Source organism: Protobothrops mucrosquamatus, unplaced genomic scaffold (assembly GCF_001527695.2).
Source record: "Protobothrops mucrosquamatus isolate PMUCROS unplaced genomic scaffold, P.Mucros_1.0 scaffold78, whole genome shotgun sequence".
Lineage (NCBI taxonomy): Eukaryota > Metazoa > Chordata > Lepidosauria > Squamata > Viperidae > Protobothrops > Protobothrops mucrosquamatus.
In genome coordinates, this window is record NW_015386455.1 from 2,558,764 (window position 1) to 2,572,462 (window position 13,699).

Consider the following 13,699-nt stretch of genomic DNA (forward strand, 5'->3'; position numbering starts at 1 on the left):
CTAAGGGGTAATTTTTAGCTGGGTTTTAAAATAATTTTTAAAATAACAAAGGCCAAATTAATATTTCCTTTTAATTATGTTTTTAATGATGGTATTTTTTGTATTTTTGTATCTGTTTTTATTAGGCTGTTAGCCGCCCTGAGTCCGCAAGGAGAAGGGCGGGGTAAAAATACAATAAATAATAATAATAATAATAATAATAATTTAAGAAACATTTACCACTAGCATGTAATATATGCAAACGGATATAGTCTTATAAATACATCATAGCTGTATTTCTGTTGCTCAGTCAAGCACACATTTTTAATCATTTTTCTTTCTTTTCTTAGAATGCCCCCAACCCCCTAACATTGCAGCCATAGTGGGGGGCACTATAGCTGGAGTGGCTCTTATTGGGCTCCTTCTCCTCCTGGCTTGGCGGCTAGTGGCAGAGTTGATTGATCGCAGAGAATATCACAGATTTGAGAAGGAGAAATCCAAGGCCAAATGGAATGAGGTAAGATGTTTAACTCTGGTGGAGAGATATAAAGAAAGGAGAAGACCTACTTGTGTCTCTTTCTTCCTGTGTTTGAGTTATTAATCAAAGTAATTGATTCAGCTTGGTGTACTTGGGCACGCCTTTGGTATAGATCAGGAGTAGTCAACCTTGGCTCGTCATAAAAGAGCCAAGGTTGACTACCCCGGTGTAGATTCTATCATCTTCCTGCTGTTTAGTTTGGGTTTTATCAAGCTATTAAATGAATGTATGATTACCCATCTGAATCCAGATCTGATCTTGAAATGTTAGGTTTTATTAGCAGCTAAAAGTTTCTGATGTTTTATTGACAGGCTGACAATCCTCTTTTCAAGAGTGCTACTACCACTGTTGTGAACCCCAGATTTAATGGCCAATGAAATGAAACTTCAGCAACAGTGCAAAGCACAAAGAAACTCTTCAGCAGAAAAACAGAAGATGAATCCATTTGCTTTTCTTAAATCAACCGTTATTGCCGTATAATATCAGTTATTTTTGAGAAAACCATTCTGCGGATTTTGCAACATGCTTCTTTATATATATATATATATATTAGATTTTTATTGATTTTTTCATACATTCAATAGTACTTGTTCAACAAACGTTCTGGCTGAGTTTACATTCACTAATACAAATTTAATTCCTAATCCTTTATTCTTTCCTCTAGCCCTTGATAAAATAAGTCCCAAGTTTGATAATATTCCGTTTCTTCTTTTTCTTTCAACCTCAAAGTCAGTCTATCCATCTCCGCACATTCTAGTATTTTTTAAATTATTTCTTCATCTGATGGTATTTCTTCCTTTTTCCAATACTGCGCAAATATAATTCTTGCCACTGTTGTTACATGCAACATGCTTCTATTCCAACATTTTTTAAAAAATACGTAAGCATTAGAGAACTTTACTGCATATCTCAGATGAAGCACTCAGAGCAGCTAGGCCTCTTCCATTCATCACCCATACAAACTATAGGGAATTGGGGTTTTGATTTATAAAATTACCTAAACCTCTACTATATACAGTATGTAAATAAAATTGCCAACTGCTACTCAGGGAGTTCTTTTAATTAACTATTTTGCTGTTTATAAGGCCTATTTTAAGGTGAGGTGAGGTGAGGTGTTTACAAGGCCTATTTTAAGGTGAGTGAGAAGGTGATGAGCTATTACCACAAACTGGTAATTTTCCCAAGAAGGTACTATGTTGCATTCAAAACAATGTGTGTTGCTGATTTGTTCATCTCATGAGCAATTGCAATTCCACCCATCTCTCAAAAAGCGTCAATGTTTTGCACTGTGAACCTTTTTTTTCTGGGACTCCAAAAGAGTGTATCAGAACAGAGCAGCCAATCAGCATCCAGTCCCTTTGCTTTAAATAGCTGAGTTTACTACCTCAGAGAACTTCCAGCACTTAACACATTTCCAGCATTGCTCTTTCCATACATATCACCTATATGTACCTATGTGTATATTGGTCTTGTAGTTTACAAAACCAGGTGAGTAGTCAGAGAACCTGGGGGGGGGGGATATTTGACTATTATGGAATAGACTCAAATGGCTTTGGCTCATCATGATTGTGGGTCAGCAAGCTTTATGAGGTCTTGTCCAGTAAACACAAAATTTTGTTTCTGCTTGCAAGAGACAGTTCTGAAGCTATTACCAAATGAATCGAAAAATCTATAAAAACTTTTATTCACCTGGTGCTGTATCAGGGATCTGATGATCTGATAACTTTGAGGAGCAGATTTTGAGCTGAGGATGAGCTTCTTTGTGCCAGATGTCCTGTCTGGATATCAATCGACATTCAATCCCCAGTAATAGGATTGTTTTAAACAATAACGTGTTAGTAAAAATGTACTTGCATTTCTCTTCTACTGTTCAGAAGGCCTAGTTAGTTCAGAAAAAATGAGCTTTTCCAAAAGTATTACCCAGTGAGTGATAAGGCTAAATGGTAACTTCCATTTTCCGATTTAAATTTAACAACTATATCAGCTGCTGAATATAGGAAATCCTTTTACTGAAAAAATACTGACAGGTCCACAAATTATAATCAGATAGCTTTTCTTTGGACTGTTGATCAGCTCTATATTCAAAGAACATTTATGACTTATGATAAATCAGGCAAACCATATTACGACTGATGAGATGCATGAACAGAGTTCTGTTCCTGGTTTACCTATTGCATTAAATCATTTTTATTAGTTTGGTTGAATTGGTTAAGTCCACAGGATATAAGCAAATGCAAAGCCAAGAATTATATGTGACATGGAAGCAGATGAGATATTTGAAAGCTGTGTATTTCATTTTTGTTCTATTGATATATGTAAATCACAATTTTTTTGGCACTGTAGACATCAATTGCTGGCATGATAGTACATGATAGGCATGATAGGACATCACATGAGGAATATAGTATTGTCACAACTGATTTTAACAAATTTTAATTAATAGAATGGTATGTCAATTAAACTAATTCGTAGGTAAAATTGGTAGGTAAAAAAATCTCTGTAGTTCTACAGGAAAAGATTGGTTTGAAATCATGCCTAAGGCCTTCTCTACAATGAAGAACAAGTCAATGCAAAGAATCAGGCAAGCTGTATGCAACCAAGAGGAAACAAGGTACTGTGTTTTCCCCCAAATAGGACCCAGTCTTATTTTTATTTTTTTTCCTCCAAAAGAGGCACCAGGTCTTATTTTCAGGGGATGTCTTTTCCACGGTCTCACCTCGTGGCGGTGGCACCAACAGCCCCGCCCAGCTGGCCCACATCTGCGGCCGCTCGCTGCCGCTCATGTACGTTGCTCCTGGCTTCCATTTCGCTGTCAGGGGCCTTCAGGAAATGCCTCCAGGGGGTGCTGCATGCATCAATCCGGAGCCCAGTTCTCGGCTGCAGAGGCCTTTCCTGAAGTCTTCTGAAGGCAAAATGGAGGCTGGGGGGGTGCCATGTGTGTCAATCCGGTGCTCCATTCTTAGCTGCAGAAGCATTTCCTGAAGACCTCTGATGGCAAAATAGAGGTTGGGGGTGACGCACGTGTGTGAGCAGTGGCAAGTAGCTGCAGAAGAAGTGGGCCGGCAAGGCAGGTGTCGGGGCATGGGAGGCTTGGTTGCAACGGTGAGTGTGGGGCATGTGGGGTAGCTCCACCCCCCCACCTCCACCCAGGCTTGATTTTTAGATGTGCGCCTCACCCCAAAACTAGGGCTTATTTTTGGAGTAGGGCTTATATTAGGCCCACTCCCCAAAATCAAGCTAGGGCTTATTTTCAGGGTAGGTCTTATTTTCGGGAAAACATGGTAATTGCAGTCACTTTAACATTGTATATTAAAGTTTGTCAGTTCTGAAGATGCTAGGCGTGACCATCCACAGGGAGGAAAAATGGCAAAACAACAATTGCAATCTAAACTCTCCCCTTTTGTATTAGCACTGCAACGTATCATATGTATATGTATGTAAGGAGCAGAACTTGTATTGTGATGTCACAATGTGCATAGCATTGTTTTCACAAAAGTTTGGCTCAGTGCGGATTCCAGGTACTTAATAAGATACTTGATAAATGTTGTTATTGCATCATTGAAATCAATAAAACTTTTACTGATTTAAAGCCATTTCAATTTGCAACTATGTAGCCATGCTTGCAATTCTCAGCTATACACTGATACCAATAAAGCTCATGTACATTTCAATTTGTGCTCAAGCATGCCTTATCTGTTGAAGTAGTTTGAGATGTGAAAGGGGTTATTTGGTATCAATTTTATTTCCCCTTAAATATGAATAGATAGAATCTTCATAAATTTAAAGACAAGCAAGAGAACTGGAATTATATAGTATATGAGATTCAGGTATGTAATCAGAATTACAACAGATTCAAATGTACTTCCAATTTCCCTAGTACATGCTCTCTGCTCCACTATTCTTTACACCTTTGGCCCTCTCCTCATCTGGTGGTGCAGTGGTTAGAATGCAGTACTGCAGGCTCCTTATGCTGACTCCTGACTGCCAGCAGTTTGAGAGTTCAAGTCTCACTGGCTGAAAGTTGACTCAAACTTCCATCCTTCTGAGGTGGGTAAAATGAGGAACCAGATTGTTAGGGGCAATATGCTGGCTCTGTAAACCACTTAGAGAAGGCTATAAAGCACTGTGAAGCGGTATATAAGTCTAAATGCTATTGCTTTTGCTATCTTCTCAGCCTCTTTCTGCTGGCCCTTTCACCTACCAATCGTCATAGTATCTTCGCACCAGTTTGGCTGCCTCCCATCTTTCTAGGATTGTCTCACTGACCTGCTCACTTCCTAATCTTCCCAGTGCCTTCCCACTGGCCCACTGCCTTCTGATCTTCTCAGAATTTGCCTGCCCATCCTTTAATCTTCTTGGAGTACTTCTATGAACTTGAAAACTCTCCTGATCTTGATGTTTTTCCACCATATTTTCCAGGCATTTGCCTGCTAACCTGATCACTTTACCATCCTCCCAGAACTATCTACCTTAAAATCCATTGAGCATGACATTGAGATTTAGAACGTTGAATGGAACTAATATCATGCAAACTGAATTTCACTGTTGCCACAAAATCTGAAAGAGCCTCCAAATCATATTTTGAGGATGCACAGGGAGATAATTACAGATCATATTTTGAGGATGCACAGGGAGATACAGGTGAAACTCGAAAAATTAGAATATCGTGCAAAAGTTCATTTATTTCAGTAATGCAACTTAAAAGGTGAGCCTAATATATGAGATAGACTCATTACATGCAAAGCAAGATAGTTCAAGCCGTTATGTGTCATAAGTGAGATGATTATGGCTTACAGCTCATGAAAACTCCAAATCCACAATCTCAGAAAATTAGAATATTACATGCAATCAATAAAACAAGGATTGTACATAGAACAATATCGGACATCTGAAAAGTATAAGCATGCATATGTACTCAGTACTTGGTTTGGGCCCCTTTTGCAGCAATTACTGCCTCAATGCGGCGTGGCATGGAAGCTATCAGCCTGTGGCACTGTTGAGGTGTTATGGAAGACCAGGATGCTTCAATAGCGGCCTTCAGCTCTTCTGCATTGTTCAGTCTCATGTCTCTCATCTTTCTCTTGGCAATGCCCCATAGATTCTCTATGGGGTTCAGGTCAGGCGAGTTTGCTGGCCAATCAAGCACAGTAATCCCACGGTCATTGAACCAGGTTTTGGTGCTTTTGGCAGTGTGTGCCTCTTCATTCTTCCTCCAGACTCTGGGTCCTTGGTTCCCAAATGAGATGCAAAAGTTGCTCTCATCAGAAAAGAGGACTTTGGACCACTGAGCAACAGACCAGTTCTGTTTTTCTTTAGCCCAGGTAAGACGCTTCTGACGTTGTTTGTTGTTCAGGAGCGACTTGACAAGAGGAATACGACATTTGAAGCCCATGTCCAGGATCCGTCTGTGTGTGGTGGCTCTTGATGCACTGACTCCAGCCTCAGTCCACTCCTTGTGAAAGTCCCCAACACTTTTGAATAGCCTTTTCCTGACAATCCTCTCCAGGCTGCGGTCATCCCTGCTGCTTGTGCACCTTTTTCTTCCACACTTTTCCCTTTCACATAACTTTCTATTAATGTGCTTTGATACAGCACTTTGGGAACATCCAACTTCTTTTGCAATTACCTTTTGAGGCTTTCCCNCACAATATTCTAATTTTCTGAGATTGTGGATTTGGGGTTTTCATGAGCTGTAAGCCATAATCATCTCACTTATGACACATCACGGCTTGAACTATCTTGCTTTGCATGTAATGAGTCTATCTCATATATTAGGTTCACCTTTTAAGTTGCATTACTGAAATAAATGAACTTTTGCACGATATTCTAATTTTTTGAGTTTTACCTGTAATTACAGAGGAGAGAATCATTGCCTTCCTATTGCAATATTCTAGCAGAAATGGACAACTGGATTCCAACCAACAACTTTATTTTTTTCACCATACTAGAACTTGAGAAGAATGGAATACTGGCATTATATGATTTTTTTTAAAAAAAAAATGCAGAAACAATTGAATTAGATAACTCCAAGCATTGCCATAATGATTATCTTATGGGAGGGAACCGAAGATGAGGTGGTGGAACAATCTTAGAAAAGCCCCAGCATCTTCTGTCAAAATGTGTTGTTGATGTAGCTGGGATAGTGCAGATTTTTTGCAAATGAAACACAGGACAGCAATGAGTTATGTGGGCTGTACACTGCAGTTGCAACACAAACAGAAAAGCAATGATAAAATACAAGGCATATCCATATCTAGAAGTGGCTTATGACATGTTCACTGATAACAAAATAGCAGTGAATTTCTCAATATGAACAGGATTTTAGGTCTTGAATCCAGCATTCATTACATCATATCAAATATACATCAAATATAAATTGGAGGACCCATTTCTAAAACAGAGATTAATTATTCAGAAAGCATTCATTTCTATCTCAAATGATTTCTGAAAATTTTCCACCATTTTTAAGTATGTCTCCACAAATCCTCTATATGAAAGTCAATTTTGGGTAACTTTCCATTTCTGAACAGATAGATGCCACTCACTGCTGCTGCTACCATGGTGAGGAAGAGGCCTCTATTGATCACCTTTAACAACAATGAAAAATCTGCATTTTAGTAAAATATCTGAAAAATATTCTAGGGGGAAACAATTGCAATTATTTTGCCAACATTTTTAGGAAGACTTAAATCTGGCTGTTTAAGGCTGTTGGTCTGAACACACATCAATGTCAGTCGCAAAGAAATTTAGGTTTGAGTTCAACAAGCATTTCTTGCATCCTTAATTACCATTTTTATTTCTCTGTTATATCACTCCATATTTTCATCTGTCTCTTTATTTTACTATCAAGCTGGGCAAGATATGGCACAAGGGAATCTGCTGATGATGAGCATATAACCATCCTAGTTCATTAATCCTCCCAGAACTGTTTGGTGAAATTGGGCTCACATTCCGGGAAGGAAGAGGGTCCTGGAAGGAAGAGATTTCAGGGCAGCCCCAGTAATACTCTGCTGATCCTGAACAGCCTCAGGACTCATAAATTCTGACTAGGGGATTATAAGTAGTGGTTGTCCTGGAGTGTCTCTGGTCATGCTCTCTATCAACCCCAAGCCCTGACGAGCAAAGAGGGGATGAGTCAGGTAGGGCCTTCAGGTCTACTGGAAAACTATTTGCACCCTTACAGTATGTATAATTTGATGGTACTAGACATTCTAAATTTTCATCTTTATTGAATCTAAAGTGAAGATAGCTATGCTTCTCAACTTCCTCCTGTGCATTTGCCACAACAATAAATGCTTGGTGTAGCTACTTTAGGCAAATGCATCTGAATGTAGTTTACCTTATTCTGCCATTTCCATCTTTGCACAGCTTCATGGTATCGGATTCTGGAGAATGTCACCTGAAGGAGGTTACAAAATCAATACAGGAACCTGGGCGTATCCCAGAAGGAAAAAGTGGACAACTGGGAGAAAAAATACAAGAAAACTCCTGCAGAATTAAGTGTTAGAGTCTCACCATAGTATACAGAGGAATGATGATAGAAGGCAGGAGTACATGAAGCCAATTGTCTATATGCTTTCGGAAAATGAACCACCTTGAATTCACACGTTCCCGCATCTGAAATTAGAAAGAGATAGATTTGCATTTGGTGGCATTGCCCATAATTCAATGGCCAATCAAATATTGTTTAACTTACCTCTATATAATTATACATGGCTAAATCTGAAATTGCATGATCGTCAGGTACCCTTAGCTTTGAGAACATTGGAAGGCAAACACCTAAGGAAAAAGCAGGGACAACACAGGCTTTCTGCAGAGAGAAACTTTGATATGCCATAGAAGATGCAAATAGAAGTTGCAACTAGTTGCCATTCCATGATAAGCATTTGTTGTAATTTACAGCTTTATGAGCATACAATGCCTAAAGATACAGTCTGTGAAGTGTTTATAGTAATATTCTATTTCAGTCCTTGTCAACTCAAGTTCTGCAAGAGATTGCAACCAAAAAAATTAACATTTTTTTTAAAAAAAACTTCGCATGTCACATAATACCAGTTCTTACAGTGTTGAGAACTTTTATAGACCATGACTCAGCTGCTGGCCTGCCACTTTCCTATTGCTGATTAATAATATCTACTATATAATTTTGTAACTGTTACTTTATATTTGAGCCTTATCATGTTACTCACTAAGGGACATTTTTCTAAAGTCATGTATAAAGTTGTCTATATTTTTATACATATTTCTTAGGGTTAAGACTTTTAATAGCTTCACTATTCAATATTGTCCGTATTTTTTCATAGTCAGCCTTTTCTTTTAAAAAATGGAATGAAATTACCTTTAAAAAAATTAAACCCCCATTTTAGCTTAAAAGTTTAGTATGTCTGCCTTGTAAGTTTTTAAAATTTATGAAAGGAAAGATTTTAAGAATGATAACTTTGCAAAACTGCTTTTTGTTTTTTCAGGAAAGGTAGGGGAGGGGCTAAATCATTGCTCATTAGCATCTTATACAGAATAAATTTGTGATAAGACTTTTAGGTTTACTTGTACATGTTTAAAAAATCAGTTTTAAAGAAAGGAAAAAATGAAGTTTCATCTATTTATATTACTGACTTATATTAGACTTGACATCCTTTGTGGCAGAAGAGAAATCAAACAAAAACCCAGAGCCACAGAAAAATATCATTCTCTATTCCAAAGGCCACCAACAATTATTACTATATTAGACTATTATATCTACAACTTACTGACCCATACTAATGTACCATGATCTGTAGAAAAAATATTTTTATGCAGGTGTTTCCTAAGACCTTAATGTTTTTTAAGGACTTCTCTAGGATAAACAAGGTTGATAATGGCCTCTCAGTCATACTCTTTCAGCTCCATACACACACACACACACACACACACACACACACATTGTTGTTGTGGAGAAAATTGAAGGCAGGAGCATTATGTGAGCCTGTACAAAATAAAGGCAATATATAAATCAACCAAATAAATTTCTCAGGCTTGTTGTATACAAGGTCACTTTCTAAAAAGCTAAACCGGCACTTAGACAACTAAACTAATTGTGTCCTTGTGCTGAACATAAGGTTGACTTAAATGGGAAAAGAGCTGCCAGCTTGGATTGCTAAATTCCAAACTACTACTGCTTCTGCCGACAAGGGGTTTTGCCTGACCGTATTTTCTCTGTTTCAGTTATTCTGGGGATGTCGGTGCTATTCAGCCTATTCTTACCCTACTGTATGTCCCCCTGGCTGTTCCATTTTCTGCCATCTGAAGCTACAGCACTGCCATTTCTTTGCAGTGTTTATCAGGTGCAGCTTCCTCCCAATTCACCCTGTACCCGGCTTTTACAGCTTTTCCAACTGACACAGCCTAGGCATGGAGGAAGGGCACAGGCTGAAACAGGAGTTGGTCAGAATTGCTCCTTTTCGTTTTTTCCTCTATGCCTGCAATTTGCCAGCCAGAGAATATTTGAGTAAGGGCTTCCCACTCTTTCAAACTCCACCAAGCAGTGCAATTATATTTTCCACCAACAGGTGTCACTCAGTGAAAGAAAAATAAAGGCAAGGAAATCCACCAAAGGCTTTCTTAATTTGACTACATTACACTCACTCACTCACATGAGCTGGTCTCTATTACTGTACTAAAGCAGAAGAAGGGGGCTGAACTAAGAAGAAGCAAGGGGTTGGACTAGAAGACCTCGAAGGTCCCTTTCCAACCCTATTATTCTATGTTCTAAGTCTCAGCTACTAGAGCAGTGCAATTGATGCTGGCCTCCATTTCTGCTGACTGAAAAACTAGAGGATAATAAGTTAATGCAGCTTGAAGAAGAACTCATAAGTTAATGCAGCTTGAAGAAGAACTTATTCAGCATTTCCTTTTATAGAAAACAGTAACACTAGGGTAGGATAGGATCATTAATTTATTTGAACTAACTACAAAACAAAGCAAAATGCAAATATCTAATGTTTGATTTTGTCTGTAAAACAGTCTTGAAGAGGTTCCAGATTATAAATACAAACAAAATAATGAGATAAAATGAAATGCAATATATCAAATTATCAGAACACACTCACAAGATTAATGAAAAACGGTTTGGTCTAGTTTAAAAATAGTTTGCTAAAACAGGAATTTCTGCAGGCAGAGAGAACATATTTGTCATTGTCTTTAAAAAGTACATCAGGAGGGGGACTTTGAGGTCCAAAACTGAGGAGACCTTGGATATCTTTTAAAAATTCTCATGATAAGTAGTCATTTTATGATGTGCTTCATGTTACAATTCCTTCTTATCGTTGCTGATGGGGGAAACAAATGTTGTTTTCCCCACAGAATAATCATTCAAACCTGTAGACTGTGATACCTGGGCCATATCAGTTAAGTTTTCTCATAAAGATTCTTTCCATTTCAGGAGCAATCACAGTCCTTATCTCCTATTCTGCTACACACATACATGCAGGATCTATCAGACTTTACAATCTGCCCAGCCCACAGAGGTTGGGGGAGTTGGTTCTTATGCAGTTTTGCAGAAGGAGAAGACACACCCTAAATATGTGGATGGAGTAGATGATAGAGATACTGAACTCATTTCACATCAAGCCATTTTTAATTTGCATTTGGTAGAATATTGCTTTTTCTATCTGATAGCCACTTACAGAGGTCATTGTGAAACTGGTCCATCAGCTCATCAAAGACTAGACAGTCTTCAAATCCCTGGGGGGGGGGGAAATGCAAGGAAAGTAAGAATCTAATTTTAAGTAGTAAATTCTAATTCCATGATTATTGTGTTGGGCAAAACATAGAAAGTGCCAAATTATTTTTACAGTTTTCAAATGATAAGGTCGTCACACAGGCCAGGTAACACCTCCTCAAACCTTGATGCTTTGTTCTTTCTAGCCAGTTGGAACAATTAAATGTTCAATTACAAATATTTAACTCAGAATTAAGAAAGCAGAAGTGATTACCTCAACTTTAATAAATCAGAAGTGGAAGGCATTTGAGGAAAGGGCTCAAAGGCTACTCCCAGATCTCAGAGGGGCCAGGGGGCAGGAAGTTTGGCCTGTTAAGTATCACTATTGTTCACAATGATATCTCAAGAAGTTTCTCTATTGTTAGATTGATTTAAAAACAGATAAATAAATAAGAACATCTCTAAATCTTGTTTTTACTGTTTTTAATGAATTTACTGTTTTATTGTTCTTAATCATTCTAATCTAGGCACAGCTCATATCTATTTAATTCTTTGTAATCTTTTGTCCCACCCACCTCTATGATTGCTCTTTGTCTTCCAGGCTTGCTAGCTTTCTTACTCCAAGACCTAGTTGTTTTTCACCAGGATTACCACAAGATTAATTCCCAGAATCATGTTTATGATACCTCTCTAACCCTGACTCCTTTCTACTGTGATAACTATCTCCACAACTTGGCAGAACACTAGAATTTTTACTTGAATCATCTTCCTGCTTCATTTACCTAGAAAGACCCATTTGCTGCATCAAACCAGACTTTGAACTTATTTTCTGCTATGATAAAACAAGTTTAAAATCTTGTTCTATATCTGGTGTGGTTTTGACAGCTAGTTTCCTTGCTACTGGTTCTGAAGATAAATGTGAACTATGTCCTCTGTATTTCTCAGTGTGGGAACTACAGTCAAGCAAGGTAGAAAAATTTCTAGGAAACTATTATTACTACAATTCCTAAATATAGTTGTAGTTTTATGCCCTCCTAATAAGTATTAAGCTTCTGATCAGTTTCCCTATGATTGTTATCTCTGCTTGTTAAATAAATACTTCAGGTATTTTTATTTAATTTAAATTTGGATCTAAAAACAGACTCTACTTGGTATCTTGTATAAAACATACTACTTTAAGTCTCTGCGTTTCTCCTTTCTCTGGAACTAGTAATTATATCATTCTTCCTCTGTTTCTTTTTTGCTTCATACTTGTAATCTTCCCTTGAGGTCTAGGTTTTGCATCAGCATCTCAAACTAGCCAGTCCAGAAAGGGAAAAACCTGGAGTCTTGGCAGCAAAAGCTATACCAATATTCTACACTCACATCCTGAACTTCCTGCTATATCACTACTCTAGTTCTATCTTTCATTACTTTTTGGTCGCTCCTTCTTCTTCGCTCTTCCCATGCTAGGAGTAATATACAATCATCTCCAGTGTATGCAGTAACTCTTGATTTTCTAAGCCAAAGTCCCATGATACCTTGGTTCAAATTCCCCAAGATAGGTCTAAAGTAGATTAAACAACACAACTAGGAATTGAATCCTTCTGATGATTCAGGAACAATAGTGACTATAAACAGCAGACAGTCACTGAGCATCTGGAGGCTGATACAGAACTTATAGTCCCTCCTACTCCAAATACACTGTGTTCTTTTCCCACATTTCCCTCTTTATAATGAAGATTTTGCCTTCCTTTTCTCATGCTCACTTGTTAATAGATGTGGCATGTTTACATTCTCTGCATTCCTGCTCCAAGTCTCTCCTACCCTAAGAAAAACCTGACACTTCATGATCCCTTTGCCCTATTGCTTGGCAGCTTTCCTCTTACTCTCACCCCTTTTTTCTTGTTCTGTGAGCAAATGCAGAGGAAATAGGGTACCACTTTTTTTTTTAAATTGGCTAGCTCCTCCACTCCTTCATATCAGCAATGAGGACACTTCTGCAATTATCTGAAACTGCTGCATAGGGCGGAAGTTGATAGCCGCAAAGAAGCACTCTTTATTGAGAAAGAAAAACAACAAAAATTTCAGTTGCAAGGATTCTTTGACTTACAGCATTCATGCCTTGGCCATAAAAGGGTACAACAGCGTGTGCAGCATCTCCCATTAGCATGCATTGAGAGCCAATGTGATATGATGAGCATTTCACCGACACCATCGCCTGAGCTGGTAGCACAAAGTAATCTTGCATCAGTTCGCACCTGAAATTTCAAAGTGCTGTATCACTGATTAAATGCTAAATAAACATTACCATTTGATAACTGATTGGAATATGGATATTTTGAAAGCTGCAAGGAGAGAGGGCAGTGAGGTTTGGCATTACTATTTTTTAGATACCCAACAAGTAGCAATGTATAAGTTCAGAACTTCAAAGAAAAATTATATATATATATATATATATATATATATATATATATATATATATATATATATATATATATATATAT

General features: G+C 37.9%; 2 protein-coding genes across 2 annotated transcripts in view; one reads left to right on the top strand and one right to left on the bottom strand.

The window, feature by feature from the left end:
* The window catches only part of ITGB2 (integrin subunit beta 2), a 45,382-nt gene extending 44,321 nt beyond the window's left edge, over positions 1-1,061 (top strand). The window contains exons 15-16 of the mRNA XM_015812326.1: positions 330-496; positions 829-1,061. Of these exons, the coding sequence (XP_015667812.1) occupies positions 330-496; positions 829-894 (233 nt within the window). The 3' untranslated portion in view covers positions 895-1,061. The remainder of the gene's footprint in view (positions 1-329; positions 497-828) is intronic.
* Positions 1,062-6,432: 5,371 nt separating this feature from the next.
* The window catches only part of KMO (kynurenine 3-monooxygenase), a 21,551-nt gene continuing 14,284 nt past the window's right edge, over positions 6,433-13,699 (bottom strand). Inside the window, exons 10-15 of the mRNA XM_015812327.1 lie at positions 13,306-13,453; positions 11,179-11,236; positions 8,214-8,296; positions 8,033-8,134; positions 7,857-7,916; positions 6,433-7,104 (exon numbers count right to left, since the gene is read on the bottom strand). Of these exons, the coding sequence (XP_015667813.1) occupies positions 6,982-7,104; positions 7,857-7,916; positions 8,033-8,134; positions 8,214-8,296; positions 11,179-11,236; positions 13,306-13,453 (574 nt within the window). The 3' untranslated portion in view covers positions 6,433-6,981. The remainder of the gene's footprint in view (positions 7,105-7,856; positions 7,917-8,032; positions 8,135-8,213; positions 8,297-11,178; positions 11,237-13,305; positions 13,454-13,699) is intronic.